This window comes from Cetorhinus maximus, chromosome 32 (genome assembly GCF_964194155.1).
Source record: "Cetorhinus maximus chromosome 32, sCetMax3.hap1.1, whole genome shotgun sequence".
Classification (NCBI taxonomy): domain Eukaryota; kingdom Metazoa; phylum Chordata; class Chondrichthyes; order Lamniformes; family Cetorhinidae; genus Cetorhinus; species Cetorhinus maximus.
Genome location: NC_135910.1, coordinates 14,699,299 through 14,718,382, shown reverse-complemented (window position 1 = coordinate 14,718,382; position 19,084 = coordinate 14,699,299). Strand labels below are relative to the sequence as shown.

Below are 19,084 nucleotides of genomic sequence, written 5' to 3'. Positions count from 1 at the left end.
AACAAAACGTTCTCTTTTGCGCTGTGAAGTAATATTTTTTTCCTCCTACCCTTCCTCTTTTCAGCCTCTTTGTGTCCTCCTCACAGCTTGCATACTCACCTGGTTTTGTATCATCAGGAAAATTAGATACACCGCTCAGTCTCTTTGTCAAAGTCACTAATATAAATTGTCAATAGCTGAGGCCCCGGCACTGATCCTTGCAGCCCTCCACTGGTCAACGTTAATCTTACGCTAATTGTATTGTTAAGGTTAAGGATAAACAGGTGGAGGGTATTGATTGATTAAGTATCTTAAGCACATGTGAAAAGGGACTCTGGCTCCGCGGGGGTTGGGGTGCTTTATCGACCCCCTTAATCACATTTTGATTTGATGTTTGTAAGTTTTCTTTAAACTTTGTCTTTGGTTTTACAGCTAACCTAACTTAGGGGCTGTGTTTATTTTATCCCTCATTCTGTTAATTTGGTTTATTTGGTTGGCTTTAAAAGAGTTAAAAAGGGACTCTTTGTTACGGTGCCCCACCAGAACTATCACCCCCTCAATTATTAATTTTTGTTTAATTTATTGAGTTTTGTTTTTTCTAAAAAGAGTATAAAAAGGGACTGCCCCTTTAAGAGGCTGTTAGTTTTATTTGTTAATTAGTTTAGTTGGTTACTTGGTGCTCAAAAGAGTATAAAAAGGGACTTGGGCGCCACAGGGGCTGGAGTGTGTCATCAGCCGCAGAAAAGGCATTCTAATTTAATTTGCTAAATTTCCTTTAAAGTTTTGTCTTTTTGTTATAGTACACCTTTAAGGGGCTGTTATATTAGTTTATTTGTCAATTTATTTTTATTGATATTACAAAAGACTATAGACACTCCCTTTAATGGGTGGTTCTTTAGTTTAATTATTTATTTGATTTACTCAAAAGGGTATAAAGAGGGGCTGCACATGGTGTCCGCTGATACACTTGAGGCCTTATGCGAGCAGTGGGTGCCGCAGGGGCTGGGGCGCATCAGCCCCCAAAATATTATTTTCGTTTAACTTTGATCTGTTTCTGTTAAGGCTTTTGATTTTAGTTACAGTGCCCTTTAACGGGCTGTCAATTTGTTAATTATTTTATTTGTTCTAATGGTACACTCATTAGAGTATAAAAAGGCACTGACGACAGCCAGTTAGTTCAGATGGTTAGAGCGTAGTGCCAATGCCAAGGTCCAGGGTTTGATCCCCATACTGGCCAGTGTGCCTGCTCTAAAAGAAATTGTATCAAAAATAATTTGTTTTCCCCTTTAATTGGGGCTTCATTAGTCAATTAGTTTATCTGATACTCAAAAAGGTATAAAAAGGGACCTGCTGGGACACTGGGTTGGTTGGCAGGTAAGAGGCGGAGATATATAATGCCGTCAAGTGTTGGCACTCTGGTTTCCATCTCAAAGCAAAACTCTGGTTTTAGAGTTGATAAAGAAACTAAAATTGAAATATTGGTAAACTGTTAAATGTAACTTCTAGTTCTGACGTAAGGTTATCTATCGACTCGAAACTTTAACTCTGCTTCTCTCTCCACAGGTGCTGCCTGACCTGCTGCGCTTTTTCAGCATTTTCTGGTTTTATTTCTGATCTCAAACAGCCACAGTGGTTTACTTTTATGTGAAAGTTCTACTGTTGTTAAATGCATAGTTATGCTCACAGTAAGATTATGCCTTGATTGGGATGCTGAGTAACGGGGAGATCTTTGTCCCGCAACTCGTGTGAATAAACTGACTATCAAGAAATGGATCTGTATCTAGATTCATTCTTCACCATCTGGCTTGGTTTCTTATAACAGACATGGCCTGGGTGGCGTTCTCCCTAATTCTGCCTGAAGCCCGGCTTTAGATGAGCAACAACCCGTGTGACCCCATTAACCAAACTTCATGCTGGGGCCTTTACTCCATGTTCTGTTCTGCCCCTAGCGACTCAAAGTTGCCTTTACAATGGCGTTTGCTTTCTGGCTGCTGGCCTTGGCAAATCCTGGCAACTTCACCGTCAAGTAAAGAATATGGGACACCCTTGCTGTCAAGTTTGACCGTGGTGAAAATATCCCTTCACAGGCACTGCACCCGCTTCTGCATGTGCTTTTGTAATGGTCCTAACAGCTGAGGAAATTGGTCAGGGTCAGAAGCAGCATGATATAAAAGCACCTTCAGCAAAAGGTTATGCTATGTGTCAGGAGAAAAATTATCTTTAAGATCAAAATGCTCTTCTGGAAATATAGTAGAAAGAACACAAAGTGCCTCTGAGTGAATTGAAAAGCACTAATCCAATTCTCGGATTAAGGCTAGCCTTTTAAAATCTTGATGACCTTCTGTAAACTCAACAGCATTAATTCCTTCAGGTATTCATGATCCTCTTAAAGAACTAAATATAGTTAATCTGCTGCCAAAATTCACCTTCTACATTGTGGAAGCTTGATGGAAATTTAAAAAAATACTGCTTTTGCTTCAGATTTTTGCAGGTGCTATTTAGACACAAATTCCCAACTAAAAGGACGTGTCGGGCTGTGGGACAAAGATCTCCCCATTACTCAGCATCCAGATCAAGGCATAATCTTACTGTCAACATAAATATGCACTTAATGACGGTAGTACTTTAACAAAAGTAAACCACCGTGGCTGCTCGAGATCGGAGATAAAAACCGAAAATGCTGAAAATACTCGGCAGGTCTGGCAGTACCTGTGGAGAGAGAAGCAGAGTTGAACTTTCAGGTCGATTACCTTACATCAGAACTGGAAGTTAGATTTAACAGTTTACCAATATTTCTATTTTAGTTTCTTTATCAACTCTAAGACTGGTGTTTTGCTTTAAGATGGAAACCAGAGTGCCAACGCTTAATGGCTCAGTTGGTATTTGCCTTGTGTGGAAAGGAGCCATTCTGCCACACTTAATCCCTGACAACTAGAAAGGGAGCCTGTGCAGACACAGCATATAGCTGCTGTAGGATAAGGAGAGGACATGGCAGCAGAGCCCTATAATGTCTTTAAATGATAAGGCAATTACTATTACACATGCACACATGCACTCCCAGGGACCCCCTGCAATGACTGACACACTCATGTGGACCCACTGCAACTACTGACACACTCCTGGGTCCTCCTGCAACTACTGACGCACTCCTACACACCCCCCTGCCAACAACTGACGCACTCCTGGGAACCCCGTCCAAGCACTGACACACTCCCGGGGACCCTCTGTAAATACTGACCCATTCCCCGGGGACCCCCTGTAAATGTTGACACATATCCCGGGGACCCCTGTAAATGTTGACACATATCCCGGGGACCCCTGTAAATACTGACCCATTCCCCGGGGACCCGCTGTAAATGTTGACACATATTCTGGGGACCCCCTGCAAATACTGACCCATTCCCCTGGGGACCCCCTGTAAATGTTGACATGCTCCCGGGCGCCCCCTGCAAATATCGACGCTCTCCAGGGGACTCTTGCAATTTCTGACACTCCTGGGGATCCCATTACAAATACTGTCACACTTCCAGGTCCCAGGTACCAATACAGAAATTTTCTATTAAAATATTGTTTTTTTAATAAAAATACAGCACACGTCTGTTATCTATGAAGAGGTGGGCTGTTTAAAAAAAACTCAACAGAAATATTTTTTAAAAGTAGAGTATACTCCAGCAGAGGCAACGCGCCAGTAACTCAATGAATAGAGAAAGGATGCAGAAACCTAGGGCAGGATTTTCCCCCCATCGGGGAGGGGGGAAGTTGATGGGCGGGCGCGCACAGGTGCGCTTCCAATCGGTGCCCCCAGTTGGGGGCGCAGCACCATTTTACGTGGGTGGGCCAATTAAGGCCCGCCCAGCATGACGTCCGCACAGAAGCGCTGTGCGCTCCCTGTGTGGGCCGGGTTGGGGTGGTGGGGGGGATTCCCAAAATCGAGAGTGTGCTCTTTCGCGCATGTACACGATAGAGTGCACTCATCCCCCTGAGGCTAAGTTCAGTCTCAGAGAGATCGGCTGTAAATATCAAAAAGCTAAAAATAGAAAAATAAAACTTCCCTAACATGTCCCCTCGTGTGACACTGTCACATGAGTTGGGACATGTCCATAATTTTTACAAAAACTTTCTTATAATTTTTAAAAACCTACATGAAACCTCACCCCGCCCGTGGATGAGGTTTCATGCCTTTTCTAATTCGCGCTGGGGCTCCTGGCCTGCCTGCCAACCTTAAGGTTGGACGGGCAGGTCCTTTAATTACTTAATTGACTCTGTCAATGGCCTCAATTGGCCACTGAAAGGTCGGCGGGCGCGCAACTGATTTTGCTGCGCCCCTGCCTTCCTGAAAATTTAAATGGGGCGCGGTGACGTCAGAAGTTTTGTCTGACGTCACCACGTGTCATTTTACGTGTCGGCGAGCGGGCCCCGCCCACACTCGCCGATGTGTAAAATCCTGCCACTAATATCCCTGCATGCTCTGCATTTGTACTAAATGGTCAGCTGTGGCCAGAACAAAGAAAGCAAGTTAAAGTTTTTAAGTAAGCATATCACACAAGGTGCAACTACCGATGCACTCCTGGGGACCCTCTGTAAATACAGACACTCTCCTGGGGACCCTCTGTAAACACTGACACACTCCTGGGGACCCTCTGTAAACACTGACACACTCCTGAGGACCCTCTGTAAATACAGACACACTCCTGGGGACCCTCTGTAAATACAGACACACTCCTGGGGACCCTCTGTAAACACTGACACACTCCTGGGGACCCTCTATAAACACTGACACACTCCTGGGGACCCTCTGTAAATACAGACACACTCCTAGGGACCCCCTGTAAACACTGACACACTCCTGGGGACCCTCTGTAAACACTGACACACTCCTGGGGACCCCCTGGTATAGGTCAATATATCATTGACTTAAGTGTAATCTCATTCCTTCTGTCCTTATTGTCAGTATTATTAAGTAAGCTTGCAGTGTGATTCTGGAGCAATAAAGGGATCATACCTGTACACCAAGGCGAGAATATTTAGCATGGTGGCCACGTCGGGGTGATTGTGGCCTGACGTTTTCTCCAGGTCCTCCAGTGCTTGTTTACAGAGTGGAACAGCCACTTCATAGCGGCCTTGTGAAGCATACTGTATGACCAGGTTGTGCAGTGTTCGCAGTCGTGCTGGGATCTCATACCCGCCCTGCTGGGCAGCAGCTGCTGCACTGCTGTGTGGCTGATGCACTGCAACACACAAGTACACAAATAAATCACTTCAGTTTCCAGTGCCCTCTCTTCCGTTCAATAAACACTACTTCCTATTCCAAATTGTCTTCCAACCCCACAATGACTTGTGTTCACAGGGGTATAGGATGCTCACACTTACCTCTTCCAAGGAGATCTTACTTAGCTTAGGCAACAAGGATTGACAGATTATTCAATTACAGAGGCGTCACTGCCAAAGCCAATGTCCTCAGTCCAAACTGACCACTAACCAGAATTTACCTGACCAGCCAAATCACAGAATGACAGAATTGTTACAGCACAGAGGGAGGCCATTTGGCCCATCATGTCTGCACCAGGTCTATGAATGAGCAACTCACTTAGTGCCATTCCTCCACCTTCTCTTGCACATTCTTCCTTTTCAGGTAACAGTCTAATTTGCTTCTGGATGCTTCAATTGAACCTGCCTCCACCCTACTCTCAGACAGCGCATTCCAAACCCTAGCCACTCTCTGCATAAATGAAGTTTCTCCTCATATCACTTTTGCTTCTTTTGCCAATTATCTTAAATCTGTGCCCTCTCATTCTCGGTCCTTTCATGAATGGGAACAGTTTCTCCCTCTCTACTAAAATAAAAGCAAAATGCTGCAGATGCTGGAAATCTGAAATAAAAACAAAGTGCTGGAAAAACTCAGCAGGTCTGGCAGCATATGTGGAGAGAGAAACAGAGTTAACGTTTTGAGTCCGTATGACTCTTCTTCAGAGCTGAGGTAAACTGAATAGTCAAAACGCTAACTCTGTTTCTCTCTCCAGAGATGTTGCCAGACCCGCTGAGTTTTTCCAGCATTTTACGTTTTTATCTCCCTATCTACTCTGTCCAGACCCCTCATGATTTTGAACACCTCTATGAAATCTCCTCTCAACCTTTTTTTTCTCCAGGGAAAACAGTCCTAACTTCTCTAATATAAATACTGTGGCTACAAGAGCAGGTCAGAGGCTGGGAATCCTGTGATGAGTAACTCATCTCCTGACTCCCCAAAGCCTGTCCACCATCTACAAGGCACAAGACAGGAGTGTGATGTAATACTCCCCACTTGCCTGGATGAGAGCAGCTCCAACACTCAAGAAGCTCGACACCATCCAAGACAAAGCAGCCTGCTTGACTGGTACCCCATCCACCACCTTACATATTTACTCCCTCCACCACCTGCACACTGGCTGCAGTGTTGACCATATTCAAGATGCACTGCAGCAGCTCGCCAAGGCTCCTTTGACAACACCTTCCAAACCTGTGACTTCTACTGCCTAGAAGAACAAGGGCAGCAGGCATGGGAACACCACCACCAGAAAGCCTCCCCCCAAATCACACACCACCCTGACTTAAAACATATCGCCGTTCCTTCAGTGTCATTAGGTCAAAATCCTGGAACTCCCCCCATAACCGCACTGTTGGTGTACCTACACCACAGGGACTGTAGTGGATCAAGAAGGCGACTCAATGCCAAATTCTCAAGGGCAAGCAACCCCAGCAGCTGCTTCAACTAAGACTGGTTAATGCATCGCAGGTTGGGGTCAAACATGGGACCTTTCTGGCCTGTATAGCTCAGCAGCTTCACTTAGGAGTTTTGATATTGACTTCTGAGTCCTGGGAGAAGCTCGCCCAGGATCGCGGCACTTGGCACAATGAAAAAAAAGTGCGGCCTCCTTTGAAATCAAGCGCATATCGGACACGGGGAGAAAACACAAGGAGAGGAAATCCTGAGCCAAACTGTCTGCAGTATCCTGTCCTATTTGCAGCAGAACCTTCCAGGCACGGATCGGCCTTTGCAGTCAGCTATGTGCCCATTGGAATCCCACCTAACACCTCTATGCTGTACATAGTCGTTTTCACCTTAAAGGATGAAGAGAGCTCAGTAGCAATCCATGCCTTTATTAATTGAGCTACCATGGGAATTGTGAATCAACGGTTGACACAGATGATGCTCAGCTATGGTGCTGCAGTGATTATGGTGTTGGGCTTGCAATTCAGATGTCCTATGTCAAGCCCGGATATGCCGATTTGACAAATTGAGTGCCATCAAACTGGTAACTTGTGGGCTGGCACCAGTAACAAATTCACTGCAAGTGTGGGTTTTTGTAAAAACCCAAGCAGTTCACTCATGCCTTTGAAAGGAACAGGAGCAGGAGTGAGCCAATTGGCCCCTCCAGCCTGCTCCTGTATTCAAGCAGATCATGGCTGATCTTTTACCTTAATGCCACTTTCCTGCCCTACCCCATGATTCTGTTAGTGGCCTGTCCTACACATACTCAGTGACAGGACATCCACTGCCCTTCCTGGTAAAGAATTTCAAAACTTCATAACACTCCTGAACATAAAAAAAAATCCCCTCATCTCAGATCAAAAAGGCCGAACCCAGACTCTGAGATAATGTCCTTCAGGGAAGGGTACCTGCCATCTTGACCCTATCTAGCCTATACGTGACTCTAGTCTCAAGTTATACAACAGCACAAGAATTAGGAGCAGCAGGAGGCCATTTGGCCTCTCGAGCCTGCTCCACCATTCAGTAAGATCATGGCTGATCTGATTGTAGCCTCAACTCCATTTTCATGTCTGCCTCCCATAACCTTGACTCCCTTGTCTATCAAAAACTTATCTAACTCTGCCTTGAATATATTCAATGACCCAGCCTCCACTGCTTTCTGGGGAAGAGAATTCCACAGACTAACGTCCTCTGAGAGAAAAAAATTCTCCTCACCTCTGTCTTAAATGGGAGGCCGCCAATTTTTAAACAGTCTCCCATGCTTCTAGGTTCCCCACAAGAGGGTCCTCTCAGCATTCACCCTGTCAAGTCCCCTCAGGATCTTATATGTTTCAATCAGGTCACCTCTCATTCTTCTAAACTCCAATGGTCATAGGCTTAACCTGCTCAACCTTTCCTCATAAGATATCCCCTTCATCCCAGAAATCAGTCAAATGAGCCTTCACTGAACTGCTTCTATTGCAATTATATATCCTTTCTTAAGTAAGGACACCAAAACTGTACACAGTACTCCAGATGTGGTCTCACCAACTGTACACTAGCATAACTTTTCTACTTTCACACTCTGTTCCCCTTGCAATAAACGGCAACATTCCATTTGCCTTCCTAACTTCTTATGTCACCTGCAAACCATACTGTAGTTGGCTCTTAATGAAGTAGCAAGCCACTCAGCTGTACAAATGATCGCTACAGAAGATAGCCCGCTCCTGCCTTTGCAGGGCATCTAGGAATGTGGGCAGCCTTGTCAAACATCACCCCAAACTTCTGAGAGCTAATTTCTTTCTAAAAGAATCACTGGAGCAAGGGAGACTGTTTAAGTAGGATAGGAAAAAGAAACACTAATTACTTAATCTGTTAAAAAAAAATGCTGAAATGAGACAGCCATCTAGCTCTCCATAAACCTCAACCTCATCAAACCCAACCAAGTATTTAAAATAGTACAAAATAACAAATAGCAGCATATTTCAGTCCCTCACCTTCAATTATCCCCACCCTTTTTCTGCGAGATGTCTCCATATCTTTTATAAAACCTTTCATCTCTCAGGTGCAGGAACTTGCCTGCTTTTCTTTTTAGGATTTTTCCAAAAAAAGCTTCCTGCTCATCTACCAGTGCGGACAGTTTGTTTTGCGTGCTCGTTCACATGTCCTCTGTCTGAAGAAACCCTACCGGAATTCCCTGACACTTGAGTTTTGCTGCGATCGGAAGCAACAACCGAGAAGCTTGCGTCGGACTTAGGGGAGGGAGGAACTGAATTTCCTTTCAAAATAGGAGCAATAGAATTCAAAAGTTAGCTCCCGTAAGGTTTGCAGTGTACGTACGTTGAGTCGGCTCGTCCTCGCTGGGGAACAGGTCATCCAGCGGACCCTTTGCGAACACACTGACTTTATCTTCCTGCCAAATAGAGAAGGGAAGTGGGGAGAACAGTCATAAGAGATTAAGAAACACATTACAACAGTGACTACACCTCAAAAGGCTCTTCATTGATGGTAAAGTCCTTTGGGGTATCTTGTGGGTGTGAAAGTGACCCCTGATAAAGAAGGCTTGATTTTCAATTACCTGTGGGGCGAGGTTGGGTGTGGGTGCGCTTTGAAAGCAGCGCTCCTGGGTGGGTGTCCGTCTTTTAAAGCCTCCGAAAGCACTGCTATTTTCGAAGTGTAGTGGGGGAAGTCGGCAGCCCGCCCACCTCCAACTAACTGCCTGCTAAGCTTCTTGAGGAGCTTGCTAATGGGTTGGGTGGGGGCGAGAAGGCAATTTTCAAATCGCAGGTCAGGAAAAAGGAACAAACTAGTGCACGGCTGTTGGGAGTGAAGCAAGTCATTAAGTAATGCTTCTGCTGAAGTTAAATGGTTGGAAAAAAGGTTTTTTTTATTTACTCATGGGATGTGGGTGTCGCTGGCTGGGCCAGCATTTATTGCCCATCCCTGGTTGCCCTTGAGAAGGTGGTGGTGAGCTGCCTTCTTGAACCACTGCAGTACATGTGGTGTAGGTACACCCACAGTGCTGTTAGGGAGGTCCAGGGTTTTGACCCAGTGACAGTGAAGGAACGCCAATATATTTCCAAGTCAGGATGGCGAGAGACTTGGAGGGGAACTTCCAGGTGGTGGTGTTCCCATCTATCTGCTTCCTTGTCCTTTTAGACCGTGACCCCTAGTCCCAGACTCCCCAACCAGCGGAAGTAATTCCTCTCTGTCTGCCTTATCAGCTCCCCTTAATATCTTGAAAACTTGATCAAACCACCCCATAATTTTCCAATGACGAATGAGCAGAGGCAATATAAACTAAACAGTTTAATTCTAAAAGGGGTGCAAGAACGGAGAGAATTGGAGGTTTATGAGCACAAAATTGTTGAACATAGCAGGGTAGTTTGTGAAAGAGTTAGAAAAGCAGACAGAATCGTATTCACACATGGTTGGGCCCTGTACCTTTTCATTGACCGTTTGGCTAATTCTCTGCACCAAAGAGCTGCTGGTCCTCTGAACTCCTGCCTGTTCTATTCTGCAAGGCAATGGCAAGCCCAGCAATGGCTGCCGTCTGCCTTTGAGCGTTGCATTCTGGAGTCAGTTCCCATCTCCTGGCAAGGTCTGGCGCCACAGAGTGCCGGAGCTTGCAACCAACCTAATTAAGGGTGCATTTTAAAATAGAGACGCGGCGCACACGTGGAGATCACACGAGGGCACGATTAGCTGTCAACACATGCCAAGTTAAGGCATGGAGAATTGGCGCTTCGGCATGGTGCCCAGAGGGGTGCTGCCCCTATAGAACCAGGGTGTTCTGATGGAGTCAGCACCTTCTTGTCAGAAGGCAGGAAAAAAAGGGAAGAAATAAAAAAAAATCATCAAATCATACAGCACAGGTGTTGGCCATTCTGACCATCGTACCTCTGCTGGCTCCTTGAAAGGGCTTCAATTAGTCCCACACCTCTGCCCTTTCCCCAGAGCCCCTTCAAATTTCCTCCCTTTTGAGTATTTAGTTGTGGCGCTGCTCTTTGACGTACCCCTGCCTCCTCCTCGTCGTACTTTTTGATTTGGTTCATGAATTCAAGATGCTTCTTCTCCTCCTCCAGCTGTGCCACCATCTGCTCGCTCTTCTGCAGCTTCTGCTGGGTGCCAGCCAGCTCATCCCGCAACCACTGGTTCTCCTGGCACAGCCGGCGCACCTGTGCTCGTAGCTTCTGCTTCTCTGCCTCCACGGTGCTGAGATGGGTCGACAGAGCGGTCACCACCTGAAATATAGGTCAAGAATAAAAACACATGGGCAAGTCGTCCAAATGCCTCCAGCTCCTCCAGAAACTCACTTCAATGGCTTCTCTATTTCCTGCTTCTCTGAAGAAAAGAACATTAAACGGTAAATATTTTAGAGCCAACATGCTGTTCAATAGAGGTTTGGGGTCTGTTATGTCCAGGAGTCAGGATCTGCAGCAACATGAAGGCTGTTGGGCCTGTGGAGTAAACAGAAATGATGCAGTTTTGTACTGCTAGAGGGAGCACCGTTGTCTCCATGGCTCAGAGAAACTCGGGTGATCCAGTAACTGGTACTGCAGCGTTGCAATGTGAAGACACATCCTTGTCAAATGCCTCGGGATCTGATTATTTTCACAACGTGCAGGAGAAAGGTTTCACCCTCTCTATGTCTGCTTTTCTGTAAAACCATACGGTTTTAAACCAACTTTGGGGGAAAAAAGTCAACAAAAAGCAGGATCTAAAGATTAGATTCAAGATCTTTGGAGGAATGCGCATTGAAGTCATTCATTTGTGGAAGGTGCTGTGAAATTTTCACTTTCAGGCGCCTGTCAGGGTTTTTAACCACTACAGTCGTTCGACAAAGGATTTGAAGTTGCTGAGGTAAGGCGTCCCTCCAACTAAGTTGGTGTTGGTTGGTTAAGCTTATTTAGTGAAATGTTTCAGCCAAACATTGTCTCGAGGAGTTTGATTTCTTAACAGTTCAGGGACCTATTAGTCAAAACCATAGGTTTAGTTTGTATCTCCCCTAGTGGGTAAGCACAAGTGGTGCCTCTTCATATCAAAGTATTCACCCAGAATGGATGGTGAGGTACTCCTATCATCCCTCCACAGCAGAGGGAAGGACAGGCCTGTGGAGGGACGATAGGAGAAGCAAAACCCAGGAACGCACTCCAGATGGATTGGTATTTTTCCCTGCAGGGTGGTGTTATTTTTCCCCTTTAAGTGCCTCCTGCCCCTGGATGGTGTACCCGGTGCCACTGGTGACAATCATGTCCATGCCCATCAGCTCCACTCAGTTATTGGCACCAAGATGGAACGTTCACCAGTCAGTTGGAATAATTGAGAATGTTGCTACAAGAGGAGCTGTAAGCTTCAGGATCAGCGAGGTTGAGGAGGGAGGATGCACATGGGCTAAGAAAATGAAGGAGTACCTGGTGAGAGTACAGGGGTGTGTAACTGTGTAAAAACAGAGGGACTCAAGAATGTGCTCAGTGTGTACAGGGACAGTGCCAATTGGAAATCATACCCCATAATTTTCTTCTCTTTGAAGGAGTATTTTGCATTTCTGTATCTTTGAAAATCCACAAGTGCTACAACCCTTGAAAAATGAGCATTCTTGGGAACTTAGAACAGGAGGAAGCCATTCAGCCCTGCAAGCCTGTTCCACCATTCAATGAGATCATGGCTGATCTGTGACCTAACTCCAAATACCTACCTATGTCCCATACCCCTTAATACCTTTGAAGAACAAAAATCTATCAGAGTTTTTTAAATTAACAATTGATCTAGCATTAATTGCCATTTGTGGAAGAGTGTTCCAAACTTCTCCCACCCTTTGTGTGTAGAAGTGTTTCCTAACATCACTCCTAGAAGGTCTGGCTCCCATTTTTAGACCATGACCCCTAGTCCCAGACTCCCCAACCAGTGGAAACAGTTCCTGTCTGTCTACCCTATCAGTTCCCCTTAATATCTTGAAAACTTGATCAAACCACCCCATAAATTTCCAATGACGAATGAGCTGAGGCAATATAAACTAAACAGTTTAATTCTAAAAGGGGTGCAAGAACAGAGAATTGGAGGTTTATGAGTATGAAATTGTTGAAGGGCAGTTTGAGAAAAGTTTAGAAAAGCATACGGAATTCTATTTATAGCTAGAGGCAAAGAGTGTACATAAGAAAGGAAGCTATGATGAACCTTTATAAAGCACTGATATGGCCTTAACTGGAGTATTGTGTCCAACTCTGAGCACCTCACTTCAGGAAGGAAGTCAAGGCTTTAGAGAGGGTGCAACAAAGATTCACGAGAATGGTTCCAGGGGTGAGGGACTTGGTTGGCCACTTAGACTGATTGGAGAAGCTGGGGTTGTCCTCCTTAGAGAAGAGAAAGTTGAGAGGAGATTTGATAGAGGTGTTCAAAATCATAAAAATCTAGATAAGAGTAGATAGGGAGAAACTGTTACCAGAAGGGTTGAGAACCAGAGAACACAGGTTTAAGATGAATGGCAAAAGTACCAGAGGTGACATGAGATTACGCAGCAAGAGGTTAGGATCTGGAATGCACTGCCTGAGATAGTGGTGGAGGTGGATTCAATTGTGGCTATCATAAAGGAATTGGTAAGCACAAGGGAAAAAAATTGCACGAGTACAAGGAAAGGATGGTGGAGTGGGACTAGCTAAATGCTCTTTCAGAAAGCCAGCATGGACTTGATGAGCTTAATAGCCTCCTTTTGTGCTGTAACCATTCTATTCTATAAATTCTTGGGAATACAATCCCAGTTTTGTGTAGTGTCACCTTGTAATTTAATATTCAGTCCTACCTGTGCTTCACTTAGCCCCAGCTCAATCATCTCCAGTGATCTCTGGACCAGACAGGTCTTCTCTTCCACCAGGTGAGCTTCTTCATCTTCAGTCAGACCATTCAGGGTTTCTTGCAGGTTCTGTAGGATGGCGTTGTTTTCATTCCTCAGTGCCTCCAGCCCCTGGATGACCTGCTTGGTGCCGGTAATGATCTCGTCCGCACTCAGCTTTTCATTTAACTGCACCATTGTGGACATGACGCTCTGGGCCCTATGCACAGGAGATAAACAGTCCATTAGCGGGAATTAAATATTCATTTGCATTGATGTGAGCTGCCTATCATGGAAAAGACAATGCCTTAAGCTTTCCCAAAGGCTAAATGAAAGTAAGCACTACCTGCTGTTTTACTTGGCCATACAGACCAGAGGTCCCAGATTTATTTCGTAGTCTGGGATGAGTCAGCTCCTCTCAAATGGGGAAGGGGGTGAACAGCCAAAATTGTCCTTTCAACCTGAGCAGGAAAGGGGAAATAAAGACAGAACTGCTCCTACAGCCAAATAACCTGGTGAAATTCTTCACCTAAACCCATACTTGGGAGTGCCCATGCATTCTAGAAAGATGTAATGCCCATGAAACAGCGTAGTAGGAACAGTCAGCTCCTTCACGAAAGGCGGGCAGAAAATTAGAAGGGAAACAAGAGACGAGGGACCCAGGGTCACGCAGGGCCTTAAATTCCTCCCCAGCATATCTGAAAGGTTTTTGAATTTAAATAGCATTTTATCGCATCTCTCAAAAGTATTTCACATAATAGTACAGTCATGGTCTGGAGGCAGGCATTTTACATGCTGCAAGGTCCCACAAGCTGCAATTATGTGAATGACCAGCTAATGTTTTCCCGGATGTTAGGGGGAGCATTGCTGCCGGGATGTTTGAGAACTCTCCACTCCTACATGAATAGTGCCCCTAATGTCTACGAAACCACCCTGCTTGGTTCTGCAGATGATGAATTATATAGGTGGGCAACCAGGCAATATTTACTGCCAATACCCCCACAATTGCGCTCATGGACCATCGTGGTTGAAGGGGGAAGGCCCACCACCATCACTTGAGGACAACTAGGGATTGGCAATAAATGTGGCCTTAACAACATTATCCTGAAAACAAATTTAAACAGAAATATGCAGAACAAAATGTTTTTAAACTCAAAGTTTAGTCCTCTATCACATGTTGTGAACATACAAGACAGCAGGGAAAAATGAGGAAAAATAAACTGCTTTTTGGTGAGTGGTTTACCTCAGAGTTTTCCAGGAAAGACACTGAGAAACCAGTTGTCTATCTTGAAGTTGAGGAAACTGAGGAGATAAGAGCTGTGGAACATCCTTTCTATAGCACCTTTCATGACCTCAGGATGCCCCAAAGCATTTTGCAGCCAATGAAGCTCTTCTGAAGTGTTGTAGGAAATACGGCAGCTAATTTGCGCACTGCAAGCTCCCACAAAAAGCAATGGGATGACCAAGTAATCTGTTTTAATGATGCTGATTGAGGGATAAATATTGGGCAGAACACCAGGGAAAATTGCCCTTCGAAACTGTTCCATGGGATCTTTTACACTTACCTTAGAGCACAAGAGACCGTGCTTTAACATCTCATCTGAAAGGCCGACAGTGTAGTGCTCCCTCAGTACTGGCACCGGAGTGTCAGCCTTGAGCTTTGTTTTCAAGTCTCTGAAGAGGGACTTGAACCACACACAAATGGTTGACACTTGGGTAAGTAAAGCTGAGAGGAAAGGGGGAGGGTAAGTGTCGGGAGCAGGTGGTGGGGCGGTGGTGGGCAGTATTACTCTAATCTCTGTAGTGACATTGTAAACACAATGGGTTAGGATAACACCGCCACCTGGAAGTTCCTGTCCAAGCCACTCACCATCTTGGCTTGGAAACAGATCGCCGTTCCTTCACTGTCACTGGGTCAAAATCCTAGAACTCCCTCCCTAACAGCACTGCGGGTGTACCTACACCACAGGGATTCCAGCAGTTCAAGAAGGCAGCTCACCACCACCTTCTCAAGGGTAATTAGGGAAGGGCAACCAATGCTGGCCTAGCCAGCGGCACCTACATCCATGAATGAATAAAAAAATATTTACCATGTGGATAGCGGCTGAGGAAACTCTCCTGCTGGAGTTTTTCTCTTGAGCATATCTTCACACACTTTTTTTTCCCCCTTTGGGGAATAGTTGAGAGTTTGTGGAAGGATTAACAGGCTGATTAACAGCCCATTGAACTGTGTCACGAACACTCCTTCCATAGCCAACGAGACCTGGCATGAGGCTTGAACCCAGAGCTTTTGGCCCAGAGGTAGGGATACTACCACAAGGCCCACTCCTCCCCGAGTGACAGATGGCAAAAGCAGAGAAGATTAAAACAAAGAATGAATAACGATTGCTTAAGTGTCCCATCTTGCCTCGTTAGCTTTGAAGACATACTTCTCTGAGGACATTGCAGCTCTTTCTACTGTAATTACCAATGTGCTGTAATTAGCGAAGGGTTACGTTGCCACACTATCACGTGAGTTATAGAGGGTGCTACAAGGTTGTTTCTGCAATCACACTCCCAGCTACTATGCAGCATTTATAGTGAGCCAAACACTGAACTGTTCATTCCCATCCACTGCCCTCCCACCAGATAAAATCCTGACTCAAACGTAAATATCGAAACACAAACAACCAAGCTTAAATATAAAATAATCTCCTAATATCAGGGTTTTTAAATGATCAGTTCACCAAAATAGTCAGTGCACTAACTACGGTTCAGCTAGCAATAACAGTGAGCTTCAGTTAATCTCCCACAGTTGGTACTCTGGAGCATGGGTGTGAGTGTGATGTTTAGCTGCTAACTTGGCCTATCATCCCTTTCAGGACCACCAGATAGCTCAAAGCACTTTACAGCCAATTAAGTACTTTTGAAGGGTGGTCACAGTTGTAATGTAGGAAATGCAGCATCTAATTTGGGCAATGCAAAATCCCACAAACAGCAAAGTAATGACCAGATAATCTGTTTTTGTGATGTTGATTGAGGGATAAATATTGGCCAGGACACTGGGGAGAACTTCCCTGCTCTTCTTCAAAATAGTGCAATGGTACCTTTCACATCGACACAAGCAGACAGATGGGGCCTCAGTTTAATGTCTCATTGAAATTTGGCACTTCGACAAGCATCACTCCTGCAGTATTGCACTGGAGTGTCAGTCTCAGTTTTTGTGCTCAAGCCCTGGAACTTGAACCTGGAACCTCGTGACTCAGAGACGAGCATGCTACCAACTGAGCCTGGGCTTAATGTTAGCACTGGGTGTCTAATATAGAAAGTTCCATCAGCAATACATCTCACCTTGTACAGCGTAGAAAGTATAATTTTTGTTTTAAAAAATGGCTGAATTCGAAAGATTAACTAGCTGGCTGTTTCAGCTATGCATTTCAGGAATCATGATGTATTCATAATACACCAGTCCGACGATTAGAAACTGTCGGAGGTAGCCTGGCCAATAAGGCTACAGCTTCAATCATCAGTCTGTGCTATTGGCTGATCCTGGCCAAGGCAAGGGGTTATTACAATTGGTAATATTATCCTGGGGGTTACCATTGACTGGAATCTGAACTGGACTAGCCATATAAAAACCATGGCGACAAGAGTAGGTCAGAGGCTGGGATCAGATGTCAGAGGCTCCTGACTCCCCAAAGCCTGTCCACCATCTACAACACACAAGTCAGAAATGTGATGGAATACTCTCCACTTGCCTGGGTGAGTGCAGCTCCAACAACACTCCAAGAAGCGTGGCAAAATCCAGGATAAAACAGTCCGCTGGATTGACACTCCATACAATACCTTAAACATTCACGCCCTCATGCACAGTAGCAGCAGTGTGTGTACCATCTACAAGATGCACTGCAGCAACTCATCAAGCCTCCTTTGACAGCACCTTCCAAATTCGTGATCCCTATCACCTAGAAGGACAAGGGCAGCAGGCGCATGGGAACAACTTCAACTGCAAGTTTCCCTCCAAGCCACTCACCATCCTGACTTGGAACTATATCGCCGTTCCTTCACTGTCGCTGGGTCAAAATCCTGGAACTCCCTCCCTAACAGCACTGTGGGTATACCTACACTACATGGACAACAGTGGTTCAAGAAGGCAGCTCACCACCACCTTCTTAAGGGTAATTAGGGATGGGCAATAAATGCTGGCCTATCCAATGGTGTCCACATCCAATGAAAGGTTAAATTTTTAAAATGCACTACATTAGTGAGAGACAGAAAGAGAGAGTGAGAGAGGCAGAATGTACACGGAAAATTATTGAAGAATGGAGTGCTTTTCTGCTAAGGATTGGATGAGACTGAGACAAATGTACCTATACGGGAAAGGTGAACAAATACTCAAAGCGGAGAAAAAGATAGGACTATGAGGAGACAGCAGGACAGTGAGATGAGGTTTGGATCGCTCTAGCAAGGAGGTGGTACAAACATAATGGGTAAATGTCTCCTGTCATTAACTTCTATCGTTAAGGACTTTTTAAAAATTCTTTCACGAGATCTGGGTATCATGATAAGGACAGCATTTATAGCTCATCACTAATTGCCCTTAAACTGGCTTGCTAGACCATTTCAGAGGGCAGTTAAGTGTCAACCACATTGCTGTGGATCTGGAGTCACATGTAGGCCAGACCGGGTAAGAATGGCAGATTTTCTTCCCTAAAGGACATCAGTGAACCAGATGGGTTTTTATAACAATCGATGATAGTTTCATGGTCACCATTACTGAGACTAGCTTTCAATTCCAGATTTTTTATTAATTGAATTTGAATACCTCCAGCTGCTGTGGTGGGATTTGCACCCATGTCCCCTGAGCATTAGCCTGGACCTCTGGATTACTAGTCCAGCGACCTTACCACAGAATTGTTACATAGGAGGCCCATCATGTCTGTACCGGCTCTCCTACTGAGCAATTCACTTAGTGCCATTCTCCTGCCTTCTCCCCGTAGCCCTGCACATTCTTCCTTTATCAGATAACTGTCTCATTCCCTTTTGAAGGCTTTCATTGAACCTGCCTCCACTACGCCAGGGGAAACACAGGGCAGAACAGGAATTCAGACCCTCGTGCATCATTCACAATGGCTGAGTGCCATCATTCAATGGGTGACTGATCACGACCCAGTGATCCTTGCTGGAAGAGCAGGTCTGTGGGCGCTGTGTGAGAATACAGTTAGGCTTGGGTCACATTTCTCCATTGAACCAGGGTCCCTCAGCTTGAACCTTGCAAAGCTATCTGAGCAACAAAATCTCTCCCACTCTCCCATCCTGCTGTCAAAGTCCCTGAAGGAGTGAAAGCTCTTTTAAGCACTTTGGAACCACGGTGTACTTAAAACCTAGCCTGCAGGCAACATTCTTAACCAGGGGACTGGATTAGAATGAGAATGGCAGATTATCAAACACAATCAGACAGGGCTTTGCGCAAAACACGTACAGGGTTTGTCAGCCTCTAGCATTTTCTGGTATCTTGCCCAGGAGTTGTAACCTTCTAAAAAAAGAGAGAAGGACAGGGGGAATGTTTT

The 19,084-nt window shown here is 45.2% G+C and overlaps 1 protein-coding gene across 7 annotated transcripts in view; it reads right to left on the bottom strand.

Annotated features, from left to right (window-relative positions):
• The window catches only part of klc3 (kinesin light chain 3), a 73,159-nt gene that overhangs the window by 41,397 nt on the left and 12,678 nt on the right, over positions 1–19,084 (bottom strand). For 6 of the 7 annotated variants that reach the window (XM_078533260.1, XM_078533261.1, XM_078533262.1 and 3 more), the window contains 4 exons: positions 13,506–13,755; positions 10,723–10,950; positions 9,047–9,119; positions 4,982–5,207 (listed from right to left, as the gene is read on the bottom strand). In XM_078533260.1, coding sequence (XP_078389386.1) covers positions 4,982–5,207; positions 9,047–9,119; positions 10,723–10,950; positions 13,506–13,742 — 764 coding nt within the window. In that variant the 5' untranslated portion in view covers positions 13,743–13,755. Of the gene's footprint in view, positions 1–4,981; positions 5,208–9,046; positions 9,120–10,722; positions 10,951–13,505; positions 13,756–13,881; positions 13,997–19,084 lie in introns of those variants that run through there. The other variant, XM_078533263.1, reaches the window with a different exon arrangement.